This window comes from Plasmodium knowlesi, assembly GCF_000006355.2.
Source record: "Plasmodium knowlesi strain H genome assembly, chromosome: 14".
NCBI lineage: Eukaryota > Apicomplexa > Aconoidasida > Haemosporida > Plasmodiidae > Plasmodium > Plasmodium knowlesi.
In genome coordinates this window covers 1,822,202-1,834,757 of record NC_011915.2, presented here as the reverse complement: position 1 = coordinate 1,834,757, position 12,556 = coordinate 1,822,202, and the positions used below count along the sequence as shown (strand labels likewise).

The 12,556-nt window shown below is 36.4% G+C and overlaps 5 protein-coding genes across 5 annotated transcripts; 2 read left to right on the top strand and 3 right to left on the bottom strand.

The window, feature by feature from the left end:
* Positions 1-541: 541 nt before the first annotated feature.
* Positions 542-1,525, top strand: PKNH_1442200 (conserved Plasmodium protein, unknown function; the record flags this gene model as incomplete). Its single annotated transcript, XM_002262263.1, has 4 exons — positions 542-664; positions 791-833; positions 1,164-1,351; positions 1,484-1,525. The coding sequence occupies 4 exons, from the start codon at positions 542-544 to the stop codon at positions 1,523-1,525; spliced, it is 396 nt and encodes a 131-aa protein (XP_002262299.1).
* Positions 1,526-1,694: 169 nt separating this feature from the next.
* Positions 1,695-3,282, bottom strand: PKNH_1442100 (conserved Plasmodium protein, unknown function; the record flags this gene model as incomplete). The annotated part of the gene is made up of 2 exons (XM_002262262.1): positions 1,695-1,764; positions 2,024-3,282. The coding sequence occupies 2 exons, from the start codon at positions 3,280-3,282 to the stop codon at positions 1,695-1,697; spliced, it is 1,329 nt and encodes a 442-aa protein (XP_002262298.1).
* A 1,107-nt stretch (positions 3,283-4,389) lies between these two features.
* On the top strand, positions 4,390-6,252 carry PKNH_1442000 (conserved Plasmodium protein, unknown function; the record flags this gene model as incomplete). The annotated part of the gene is made up of 7 exons (XM_002262261.1): positions 4,390-4,515; positions 4,681-4,746; positions 4,892-4,976; positions 5,263-5,465; positions 5,718-5,831; positions 5,922-5,975; positions 6,112-6,252. The coding sequence occupies 7 exons, from the start codon at positions 4,390-4,392 to the stop codon at positions 6,250-6,252; spliced, it is 789 nt and encodes a 262-aa protein (XP_002262297.1).
* Positions 6,253-7,197: 945 nt separating this feature from the next.
* PKNH_1441900 (Plasmodium exported protein, unknown function) lies at positions 7,198-8,274 on the bottom strand (the record flags this gene model as incomplete). The annotated part of the gene is made up of 2 exons (XM_039113668.1): positions 7,198-8,049; positions 8,209-8,274. The coding sequence occupies 2 exons, from the start codon at positions 8,272-8,274 to the stop codon at positions 7,198-7,200; spliced, it is 918 nt and encodes a 305-aa protein (XP_038970038.1).
* Positions 8,275-10,079: 1,805 nt separating this feature from the next.
* PKNH_1441800 (glideosome-associated protein 45, putative) lies at positions 10,080-10,643 on the bottom strand (the record flags this gene model as incomplete). Its single annotated transcript, XM_002262260.1, has 1 exon — positions 10,080-10,643. One exon carries the CDS (start codon positions 10,641-10,643, stop codon positions 10,080-10,082), a length of 564 nt encoding a protein of 187 aa, XP_002262296.1.
* Between the last annotated feature and the right edge of the window lie 1,913 nt (positions 10,644-12,556).

The window sequence follows — 12,556 nt, the reverse complement described above, 5'->3', positions numbered from 1 at the left end:
ACAGTTCAACAGTAAAAGTTGACACAACCGACCTGAGCCAACAGCCAAAGTGCAACGATAAAATGGTAACAAGTTGGAATGTTCAAGCGTTCAGTGTCGCTGTCAAATTCCTACCTGTGCAGTTCTTCGTTTTACCCATCCCGCGAAAAGGAAAACTTTGCATACTCACTTTGTCCTCACCCCTTGCAACATTAAACGAAAAGCACAACAAATAAAAAAAAAAAAAACACACACACACACACAAAGGAGACGCAAAAGCTCCGTAAAAACGGAAACAGATGTTGCTGTGGCAAGGATTCGCCCCCTCACCGTGAAGCGCGAAATATGATGATGTTAAAGTTGTCTGCAGGTGACTCATAGTCAATTAACATTTAATAAGATACATCTCATGGACATGCATTCAACATAGTGCATCCACGGATATAATGTGAATACCCACACTGTAAACAATTTAATACACACGAGGAAGTCATCCCAGAGATACCCACAGGTGTGTTATTGTATGCACACTAGACGAACTCATAACAAATAAAAAGGCAAAATGATAAGCTTGGCAACAGACATACTCTATTACACATACGGTCGGAACTTGGGGAACTTCCTCTTCAACACATTTTTATTTTTTGCTAATTATTTGAATTGTGTTTGTCTCCTCTTGAAGAAGGTAAGTTTCCCTCAACATGTCTGTGATAACACAGTTTCTATTGTCCTATTGGTCGAAGGATGCCCCTACCTACCTAGCGGAAACAACTGTGACCTGCTTCTCCCCCCACACATCTTTTCCCTTCAGATATCATGCCTATTCGACAGAACAAATTATAGAGAGCTATGCAGTAAACATGAAAAATGATAATGCCATATTTTTTTTTTTTTTGCTTCATTTTTCATCATTTCGCTTTTCGTTCCGTTGCCTATGGAACGTTGAGATGTTTGCACATGCACGTCGCCAAGCGAATTGTGCCTGTGTCTGCTGCGACCTTTTATGACGTGAAAGAGAAAAAAAAAAAAAAAAAAAAAAAAAAAAAAAAAAAAGTCCAAAAGAGCAACATACATGTGTGCAAAGGTCCTTGTATCAAAATAGACCAGCACGAACAATTAACTTCCGCGTTGTACCATTTGGAGGGTACCCAAAGATACCCAAACATACTTTCTCCTCAACGCAGGCTTATGCAACATAAAGCGAGCAAACCTCAACGGACTGCAAATGGAAAATAAAAATTTAGGCCTCTTAAGTATTGCCAGTATTAACAATGTAGAAGCCTTAAACAAATCTCTTCTCGAAATGGAGACTCAAATAAACGATCGTCTGTCCACGGAATTTGAAGATTTTTATGAAGACGAATATAACTTCGTACGTGTTCCACCATGCGCGCAAAATAACGCGCGAACTTATACATGCAGACAGACCCACAAAGAGACACACATGCATGCGAATTCTATGTTTCAAATACATAATTTCTTTTATTTCCTTTAACCCCATCAGGACTTCCTTGACATGGTTCAAGAAAACGATTTGGACGAGTAAATGAGGGGGGGGGTATCCTACAGACGGAGAAGCAAGCGAAGGTAGTTTTTCCCGTAGGGGGTCTCTTTCCCCTCTCCACAAACTGCTCCATTTAAAAGTTTTAAAAGAACAATGTTTTTTTCTTTCATATTTTTTTTTTTTTTTTTTTTTTTTTTTTCTGCCGTTTGCTTTACTCCATTTCAATTAGCCTTATAATTTTCTGCACCTCTTGCACCTTTTCTCTATGCCATAAGTAATATCTGCAAAATTGGCAAATTGTTAAAAGGGGGGGTAAAAGAGTGTAGCAATAAGAAGAGCATCGCACACAGGTGCAAGGATGTGGTAATTCATGTCTCCCCTCATTTGAGTTGGAAACGATTCACCGGTGATGTGCACATCGAAATGTGTACACGATTACACACCCGAATGGGTGCAATCGTGGTAGGAACAATATCAGCGGGTTCTCACGTACAACGACAAATCCCATTTTTAGTTTCCTTCGTTTTTTTTTCTTTTTACCTGTTCATGTCGCTGTGGTTACTTTCCTGTAAGATGGATAAGAGCACCTTAACCAGCTCAAGGTTATTTTCGAAATGGCAAAGAAAGAAGTTCTTTCTATTCTGTGAATAAGGAAATAAATTCTGTTGTAATATATTTATATATTTTACAATTTCATTTGTTTTCCCCCTTTTGGAAGAGATTTCCCTATTTTCTAGTCTCCCCATGACCTTCTTAATTTTATCCTTAACCATATCCAGCAGTATTGTACTTGTGGCCTCTCCTTCAAGTATGTATATCTGATTTAAGATGGCCTTGTAGAGTAGAAATAAATAAAATGGAGGGGATTCCCTCAAGAGTCTTTCCTCATTTGACTGACTAACTTTCCTGACGGCATCATGACACCTTTCTAGTTTTTTTGCAAAATGGTGACGAAGTGAAGAGCTCTCCGCATTTTTGAAATAATCCATAAATACATAATTGCTAAATGAGTAGAAAAACAATATCAAGTCATACTTCCTCGCGTCGTACAATTTAGTACGTGGGATGTACTTCTCGTCTACTTCCTCCAATTTGTTCCCCTTGGAGTTATTTTTTCTCTCTTTAGGGGGTTCTCCTTTCCTAGAATGTTCGCTCTCTGCTCCAGACGAACATCCATTCGCTAATCCATCAAAGGGAATATGTTCCGTGAGATGGTCCAATAGCTCCCTTTCCACACATCTGATATTGTCATTTTTTACATTGCACATGTTAATATTAAAGAGAAGGTTTATTAGCCAGGGGGCTTCTACATGCTGATAGTACTTCCTAACAACTGCACACAAATCGGCATAAAATAAATCATCCTTAATATTCGCCTTTACGTAAGAAGACATTATCCTTACGACGTCATCATAATTCATGCTGCATAATTTGCCTTTCACTACAGGAATAAATTGCGTCAAAATGCTTTTCCCAGAATGCAGTCGGCTTACAATGCTCACTATTTTTAATATTTCCTTTACGTGAAATTTGTCCAAATTTTTTAATATATCATTGTTTATACAGTCCCATTTTATTTTACTGAAGTTTTTGGACTTATATGTGTCACTCACGCATTTTACAATTAGCTGCGTTGACGTGTTAATAGCGCCGCCTCTCACCAATTCTCTGTTGTGTGCCCCACTGGTGGGCGATACAGAAATGAAAAGGCGACAAAACGGCTTGTCATATTTCTTATAAGTTAAAAGTGCGAAAATTTTTCTTACACCTTTAGCGTTTCCCCATGTAGTAGGGACCATTGAGCAAACGGATGCTTTGGCAAATTGGGCTCACCGCAAAGGAGTATATATCCTACGCGATTCCTTCACTAGTTACTCCAAATAGGTAGGTAAAAACGTGTCAAAAATAGAGTAACAAAAATGACGCGGTGAAAGTGACCTCTTAACTTCTGCAACGTTTGCAAACAGATCGCGCTAATGAAAGGACAGAGCTAGCTAATATATACATATATATATATATATTTTTTTTTTTTTTTTTTTTTTTTTTTTTCCTATTTTCGCATTTTTCACCTGAACAGTTCATAAAAAAGTGAGCATGCAATTTTTTGGAAATATTGTGAAGCAAGGCGGGGAAGCAAAATTATAACTGTCACTTTAGCAAGGTTCCATATGGGGTACACATGCTCTTCTTTAAGAAATAAAGGTCAATATGTCTATACTTCGCTTTGCTTAATAATTTCAAAAGGTAGAAAAATGCTAATTTATATTCGTGCGATTTGCATTTTACGCATATTTGTATGAGTGTTCCTGCCCCTTACCAAATGCGCTGCTCCTTTTCCGTTGAATTAAAGTCAATAAACTTTTCAGTACAAAAAAAAAAAAAAAAAAAAAAAAAAAAAATTTGCCCCAGAGGGAACATTCAACATTAATACGACTTTGATATATCCTGAAAATTTTTATGCATAGAGGAGGAAAAATAAATCTTCCAAGAAGGAGCCACAATTAAAGGGGGAAGAAACACTTTCTCCATCGTCTACGGTCTGAAAAGTAGAAAGATGCTGGTGTAGATACATTAACGAGCAAAATGAAAGGAAGTGCTCTGTCGCACCTTTTCTGCCTTATGTTCATTTTCTACCCATGCGAGAAATTTCGGATATACTAAAAAAGATGGAATGAAAAAAAATGAGGATACATGTCCCTAGGTACGTGGGTAAAGTTTTGTCCAACCCTATGCTTCCCTGTTCGTTCCCCAAAATATCGAAATTTTGAAAAATACTCGTTCAAGCATGAGCAACGCCCACATTTGTACATTCCATATACAGAAAAAAAAAAAGAAAAACTCACACATCTGAACAAGGAAATATATACTCAATCCCCCCAAAAAACTTAGTTATACACTTTCGTAAAATGGATCAAGGTGTAGAAAAACTGTTGAACCAAATCAACGACCTGGAGTCTAAGAACCGGTTGATTCACATGCAAATCGAGGAGATGAAAACCACTGAAAAGGAGTTGCAAAAAAGTGAGAAGGAGGTAATGCCCCCGTATACACACAACTCGCATTAAAAATTGTGCAAATCCTCCATTCAAAAGGTTTTCGCTTTACCCATCCCACCCTCTCATCTTTACGCTATTAAAATATATATATATATATATATATATATATATATATATATATTTCCCAATCATACTGACTAGCTCGTGTCAGACATAGAAAACATCTGCAAGCAACTGAAAAGTATGGAAAAGGAGGAAATCGAATTGGTGAGGAGCCGCCGGGAAGAGCCTTCTGATAAGTGGGCGTTTGCTCAGTTTGCATTTGTGCCATATCGGTTGTGCGTATCCCTACACACGTCCAATTGGAGCCTGTACCTCCATCACCATAAAAATCTCTTTTGCAACCAACCAGAATAATGACATAACCCGCGTTAACCTAATATGCAAAAATGTGGAAGCGACACTGCACAACGAATTTGTGAAGGTCGAAATAGCAGGTAACATTTCGAAGATGCATCGCATTATGGGAGATTTTTGCGAATGCCAAGTAAAATAACGAGGTTCATTTTTTCCCCCCCCTAATTTTTTTATGCTCTTATGAGAATACATTCCTAGCCCACTGCACAGATGGCAGGATCATGGTGCTTAGCTGTGCCCCTACTGACAGTGAAATAACATATAGTAGGGTACACCAAATGAGCATATTTGCTAAGAGTAGTAAAGCAGAGATTTATGAACCTCTCACTGTTCCCCCTCGCATATCTTACCTAACTCTATCTGTAGCACAAAAAATCAATCAAGTATATTGCCATGAAGAAAATGAAAAGAACATCAACACCGATTTGGGAAAAAGTATCGACAAGGTAAAGGATTGTCTAAATAAAATGAACCCTTCCAATGAGGACTTGATTGCATTAAAAGAGGTGCGAAGAAAGAATTTTCTTTTAAATAATGTTTCGATAGAGGATCTGTATGAAATTTATGAGGTAGAAAGGAAAATTAAAAAAAAAAAATACACATTATGCTTTGCGCAATGCTTCGAAAAGCTGCTCCGAGTGTTGGAGTAACTACATTATAAGGGTCGAATGAAATGCGCCCCCATGGATAATTCCCCTAACAGAGCATTAGATCATTATATGTGCCTTGCCTTTCTAACTCGTTTTTGCGTACGATTCGACTCATTCATTCACACATCGCGTAAACTCCAAATTAACAAATTGCTAACTCAACACCTGTAGGACACGAAAGATCAGTACCAAGAGAATTCCTTCAAAAATCAGTGTCACAAAATTGCCATTGTCGATTATAAAACTCATTCGTACTTTTGTAACCCCACTCACTTGATACACATGGTAGGCAGGAACGGAAAAAAAAAAAAAAAAAATTACATTTCAGTTTGGTAGAAAATTTGAATTTTTTTTTTTTTTTTCCCATATTTATAGACAAATATGCTAATAGAAAAAGTAAGAGAGAGCACCCCTGACCAGAATTTTAATGTAAGTGGAAAAGGTTAAATAGAGATTCAGCTATTCCTTCTAGGTGCTGGATGTAGAGTACCAAAAAATGGAACTATTCGCTAAAAGGCAGATATATGACCCACACACAAAAATACGTAAACGATTCATTTTTCAGTTTGCGAACCTCGCTAGCTACTACGGATTATGCAAAGGAAAAAAGAAGGAACGGATAGAAAACTTCGGCTTGTCTGAGTTGAATAAAATAATGATAAATCATTACAAGGCAAAGAAGATTAACGTCAACAGCTCTGCCTGATATCATCAAATTGGTGGTATCAAAATATAATGCATGTTCCTCCATGAGTCTTCTCTGTATAACTATTAAGGGGAATTCTTTTATTAATTTTTTTTTTTTTTTTCTTTTTTTTTGTTCATGCAGTAGTGTATGTGTGCAATTGGGTTAAAGTTCAGACTACCTATTGCTTAGAAATAATCAGCATGCTCACCCCCTACGTCCATATCGTTCCCTGTACGGATATAACATAGCTGTAAATTAAAATTTGCACAATCCCTTTGTTCCTCTTAAAATGTTCTGCAGTTAAGTGTTAGTTTTTAACGCGGGCACACTCCCTATGTTATGCTGAGCTCTGGTGTCATCCGTCTACATCCATTTTGTATACACCCCGTTGTCCTTTCATTGTATTTTCTCCTTCCTCTTTTCTTTTTTTTTTACATTTTATTTTACTTCATCCTCTGGAGCGAAAATGTTCCTTTTATGCTTAAAGCGCCAAATATACATATGCGCGCGGATTTGTATTCACTTATTTCCGCGGGCATTTCCACGAAAGTTGCATATTTTTGTTTGTCAACGTGTGTAACTCCCCATAATCGGAGAAAAACTACGTGGCGCAATTTAGACGCGTTCAACTATGTGCACATAACAAAAAACAAAAACAAAAAAACAAACGAAAAATAAAACGAAAAATAAAACGAAAAATTAAACGAAAACAAAAAAAAAAAAAACAAAAAAAAAAAACAACAAAAAAAACAAAAACAAACAAACAAGCAATAGCACAAGCAGTTCAACATATATACACATATGCATACACATACACTGTGCACACACATTATCATATAGTGAAGAACCAACATAAAAAGAGTGCATCCCATAAGCATATATATATGAGACCATAATGTAATACATACACATTTCCAAACCAAAGTGGAAGTTGCATTCTGCTCACAATTATTTATATATTCCTTATTCATGTTTTTCTCCCTTCTTCGGTAGTACATTGGCTGCTTCAGTATTTCCTTCGTTAGTACTCTGCACTTCCGTACTTTTTATGGGAGTCACTGTTTTTTCCTTTTCCTTTTCCTTCTCTTTTTCCTTTTCTTTTTCTTTTTCTTTTTCTTTTTCCTTTTTTTTTTTTTCTTTTTCTTTCTCCTCCTTTTTCCAACGCCAATATGGAAAAGCTGAGCCCATATAGCCAAGTCCTACAATTATTGGGATTATCGAGGCCATTATGATACCCGATGTTGTGGCCTTACTTACAGTAGTAACTACTGTATACGTAATCAGGGCTGTAAGAAGGAGAACTACTGAAGAAGGAATTGAGAAAACTAGTGCATAGTACAGCAGGTCTCTATTTCCTTTTTCATTCTTTGACAATTCTTTAAAAACTGCTTTCCGTTTGCAAGACTTTCCTCCTGCCTCATCTTCTTGTGTCTGTTTTTCTGTGAGGTCACTTTTGTGTGGTGATTTTCTAATCTCATTTTTCATTTGATTTGTTTTCTTCCCTTCCATATTTTTGATAGGTGATACTTTTAAATTACTCATTGGAGGTGATTTTCTCATCGCATTTTTCATTTGGTCTGTTTTCTTCCCTTCTATGTTTTTGGAATATGGCGCTGCAATCACTCCACACAAAGTGTTTTTTGCACCGGGCCCTCCCCCCCCCTTTGGCCCAACGAGCAATTTATTCGATTCTGATTTCCGCTCTGCTTGTATTCCTTCATCAGTTCCATCACAAGCTAATGGTCGACTTATACGCACAGTGGAGGTTTGAAAAACGTTGAGAGCTTTACCACATTGTGCACAATGAGCCTTAATCTAAAAGAAATAAGGAAGAGGTAAAAAAAAGAAGATGGTATTTCTAATTATCTATAAAAAATAATAATTAGTAATAAATAATAATTCGTTATAGGAAATGATAATTAGTCCAAATACATATGAACACCTTCCTTAAATGTATAATTATTGTTGCCGTACATTAGGAAAAAATGGTAGAGAATACGGAGAAAGCATAAAAATAAAAAATTTCAGGAATAATTTCATTTTGTCCCTTGCTGCCTCTTCATCTTTTTTCCTTTCCTATTCTTTCTATTCCTTTTCCTTTTCTTTCCTTCTCTTTTTATTCCTTTTCTTCTTCATTTCCTTCGTTTATTCATTTCCTTCCTTTCTTTATTTCTTTCCTTTCTTCTTTCTTTTTATTCCTTTCTTTCATTCCTTTTCCTTTCATCTATTCTTTTCTTTTTATTCCTTCCCTTCTTCCTCTTTCCTTAAACCCTTTCTTTTCTTTTTATTCCTTTTTCATTTTTTTTTTTTTTTTTTTTTTAATCTTGTTTTTTTGTGTGCGTTGAATTTTTTAATTCCCTTTTTTTTTTTTTTGGAAACATCAATTTCATCTGGTGGTTTTCTTTTTTTTTTTTTTCTCGCTCTTTTTTTTTCTATTTTCTCTTTTTTTTATAGTACTAGAGTTTTTACCGGTATGTGCGATTAATATAGGTGAAAGAAAAAATGTTCACTACTTCATTTTGACGTGTTTACAAGTTAAGATCCATTGCGTTCATTAATTTTTTTAGGAACTTCTCTTTTCATAACTTTTCTAATTTTAATAATTTTTTTTATCTTAATAATTTTTTTTTTTTCCTTCTCTTTCCTAGGGTCCAATTATGAACATTTGAAAAATATGCTCCTCCTAATTTTGCGCGGATCTACAGTGGTTAGCACATAGGTTCCTCGCGAAAGATGTTCTAGCGAAAGGTGTGTTTTGGCGGAGATTACTTTTGAAGGTTTGCGAGGGTTTCCGCCAATGGGTTCCTGCGACAGTTGATCACCGCGAAGGTGTTCCCCTGAACGGTGTTCTCGGGAATACGTTCCCCCAGGTTTTGGGAAGGTGTCCCTCGCGAAAGGCGTATTCTCCTCATCGTCGGTCCAACTCCTCGCTATGTTCTATACACATTTTTAGATGCAATGCCCATGTTAAGAGGTCCAAAATTGCAATGTCCATACAGGAGGAAAGTTGCGTCCTTTTCCCTTCTTTCTTTTTCATTCGATTTGAAGTATAATATTAGTCAGAAAAAAAAAAAAAATAATAATGCTCTAATATAAATGTGTCACAGAGGGAAAATTAGCCCCCGAAAAAAAAAGATAAAATAAGCATGAAAACACAGAAACATCCTTACCCTAATGATGCAAAGCGATGAGTCAATTCCTGCTCCTCCTTTGGCAGTGGCCGTAATTTTAATTAGGTTATAACAATTTGGACATTTACGTGAAAATGGGGCCAATACTTTATTTCTTTGTATGGAATACATTTCTTTTTTTTTTTTTTTTGGGGAGGGGTGGCCTTTTTCGAAGAGAAATAAATTTTTATTACATCAAAAAATAAAGTCGTAATCTTTTTTATATGAACAACGGAACAATGCAAAAACGAGTTGCTACAAAACGGTACGTAGTTACTTCCCACTGAATTAGGACATATGGGGAGAGGTGTGCAAACAATTAAAGATGTGTATTCGTGTGTGTATACCCATGCGCATACGCATAGGTTTACGTGTGCGTAGAGGGCTGCCAAAATTTCTGTGCGTACGAGTCGACGCACGCACGGGGGGTACGCACATATACATGTGCACAAGTGCAGATGTGCACATGCGCATGGTACGGAGAAATGTCAAAAGAAATGCTATCCTAATAACTCCTGGGGCACATTAAAAAAAAAAAAAAAAAAAAAAAAAAAAGACCAAGCTCACCTGTATGCGCAATCCGTCGCGAAACGGAGCAACTGAAGCAACATGTACACACTTATTTATTGCACACCTGCACAGTCACACGCATTTTCGCGTGGAAAGGAACCCCCCTCAACTGAGTAGGGGCGTATCGGACAGGTCGATTTTTCTACATATTTTGCAGGCATTTTCGTCGTGACGTTCCCCAAGGTCACATCCACATCGTCTTGAAAACACTTTCGCCGTCTCGTCCAGTTTATTCATGTCACAAGGGGTGACCGACTTGTAGGTGTTGTATATACTCTCTTCGTGCGCAGGCTCACTGAGCTTCGTAACTTGTTGTACGATGCCGGTGGCGTCGGTTGAGAGAGTTAACTGAGAACCCGTTTCCAATTTGTCGCTGCTGTTATCGTACTTGTGCGATTCTGAATATATGTCCGAATTTGACCTGTCTAAATCATCCAGATTATTTTCATCGAAGGATTTATTCTCTTGTATAGGATACTCTATAACCTCTTCATTCTCCTCTTCCTCTTCTGGAGGTTCTTCTGGCTGATCCTGAAGTTCTTCTATATCTTCTGGAATCTGCTCTGGCTGCTCTTCAACTTCGCTTTCCAATTTTTCCCTCTCCGCTAATTCGTCTATTTCTCTTCTTTTAGGTTCCTTCGCTCTGTTTTTTCTGCAGTAATTTCCCATTGTGTACGAAGTGGTCCACTTGCTTTGGTTTCCGCTAACGGTGTTCCTTATGGATTACTGGACGTAGGGTGGGTGTGCGCGCTGTGTGTGTGAGATGTTTGCGCAGCTTGGTCCACGCAGGAAGAATCTCCCTTAACCTTCTTTGAATTTAATTTCGTTTATTGTGTACTTATCTCTGTACACGTAAATGTGCAAAGGCACGTATGTGTGTGTGAAATTGTGAAGGTGCGCGCGCTCTAGTGTGCGTGCGTGTGTGTGTGTGTGTACTGATTTATATACACGTGCAGGGGCCGTCTTAATTCGTGCGAATGATTATTTTTGTGTGATCAGCTAATACATGGGTGTTCACACATGTCAATATTATTTGACTATGTATTGGATTAATTCGTAAATTTTCTGGACTTTCTTGAGGAAAGGCGCAGAAGTTGGGATGAAAAAAAAAAAAAAAAAAAGAAAAAAGAAAAAGAAAAAAAAAAAAAAACAACAAAGGGATTAATAATTACACGGAATTAAACAATTAACAATTTTTTTTTTTTCTCTCTTTTTTTTTTTTTTTTTTTTTTTTTCTTCTTTCTCTTAATGTGCGTTTTATCTTTCGCTTAATAAAATTTAAGGGAAGAGCATTTTGTGACAAAAAAAAAAAATAAAATAAAATAATAAATAAATAAAATTGTAAATACGTGAATAAGGAAATGAAATGCAAATGAGTAAGCGAATGGATAAGCGCATGAATAAGTGAAAAATCATCCAGTCAATAAGTACATGCGCGAGCGTTGACACAATTGAATTAATGCGTTTACCGCAAGGGCGGAAAATTAGTAGAGAAAATAAAGGAAAATTGTGCAAATGGAAATGCGGAAATTAATTGAAATCAAAGAACGAAAAAGGGCAAGTCAAAGAAAACAATGAGTTTTATAATGGTGGAAGGAAGCATAGTAAAATTAGCAAATGTATCCAAATAGAGCAAATTGGCACATTGGTAAAATGGCAAAATTGGCAAAGTTAACAAGTGTAACAGCACTTTTCCAAAGATAAAAAAAAAAAAAAAAAAAAAAAAAAAAAAAAAAAGTTTTAGCGTCATAAAAAAGCAGCACTGCTAGTGTGTCATTAGCACTTGAAAATTTCTGGCCTTTTTTCTGATGCACTTTATTGCAGAAAGGCTTCAATGCAATATTTTCTTTAGTGAAATAAAAAAAAAAAAAAAAAGAAGAAAAAAAAAAGTACATCGAATCGCAACGCAAAATGAATTAAAACGAATAACAACCATCAAATTCTATAAGGCCAAAATGTTACATGGAAAAAATGGGGAAAATTGATTGGAAAATCAACGGTAAATTAAAGGTAGAAGGAAAATTTAGCAAGATATTATCATCACCCTTGCATCTTATTAGTACACATTTTCACACACACACACACGTATACACATGTGCGCCATGGATTGAGAAATACTCTTCCCACATCATATCGAGCTTTTCCCGTTTTAGCTGTAGTTAGCCATTATGAGAAAAAAAAAAAAAAAAAAAAAAAAAAAAATTCATTTCTGTGCACACACATAAGGAAGATTTTGTAATTTTTGCCAAATTCGCTCGAGTTTTGTCTGAACCGTTCATAGAAAAAATAATAAACAGCTGTGTACATTTAAAAAAATAAAAATTTTAACGGGCACCACCGTTAGCAATAGTTTGTGGTTTCATGTGTTACATACTAAACGGATTAAAATGTGTATGTGCTATGTTTGCGACTGTTTTGGAAATCCCCACCAGGGAGTGATAGCGATTGACATATAATATTGACACTCCTGCTTTATGCTCATTCGGCAAATGGCAAAAGAGCGAATTTACTCATATCGGTCAGCGGACGACCGGATGGACAAACCGATTATTACACACATATTTATCCTTATGGGAATGCCC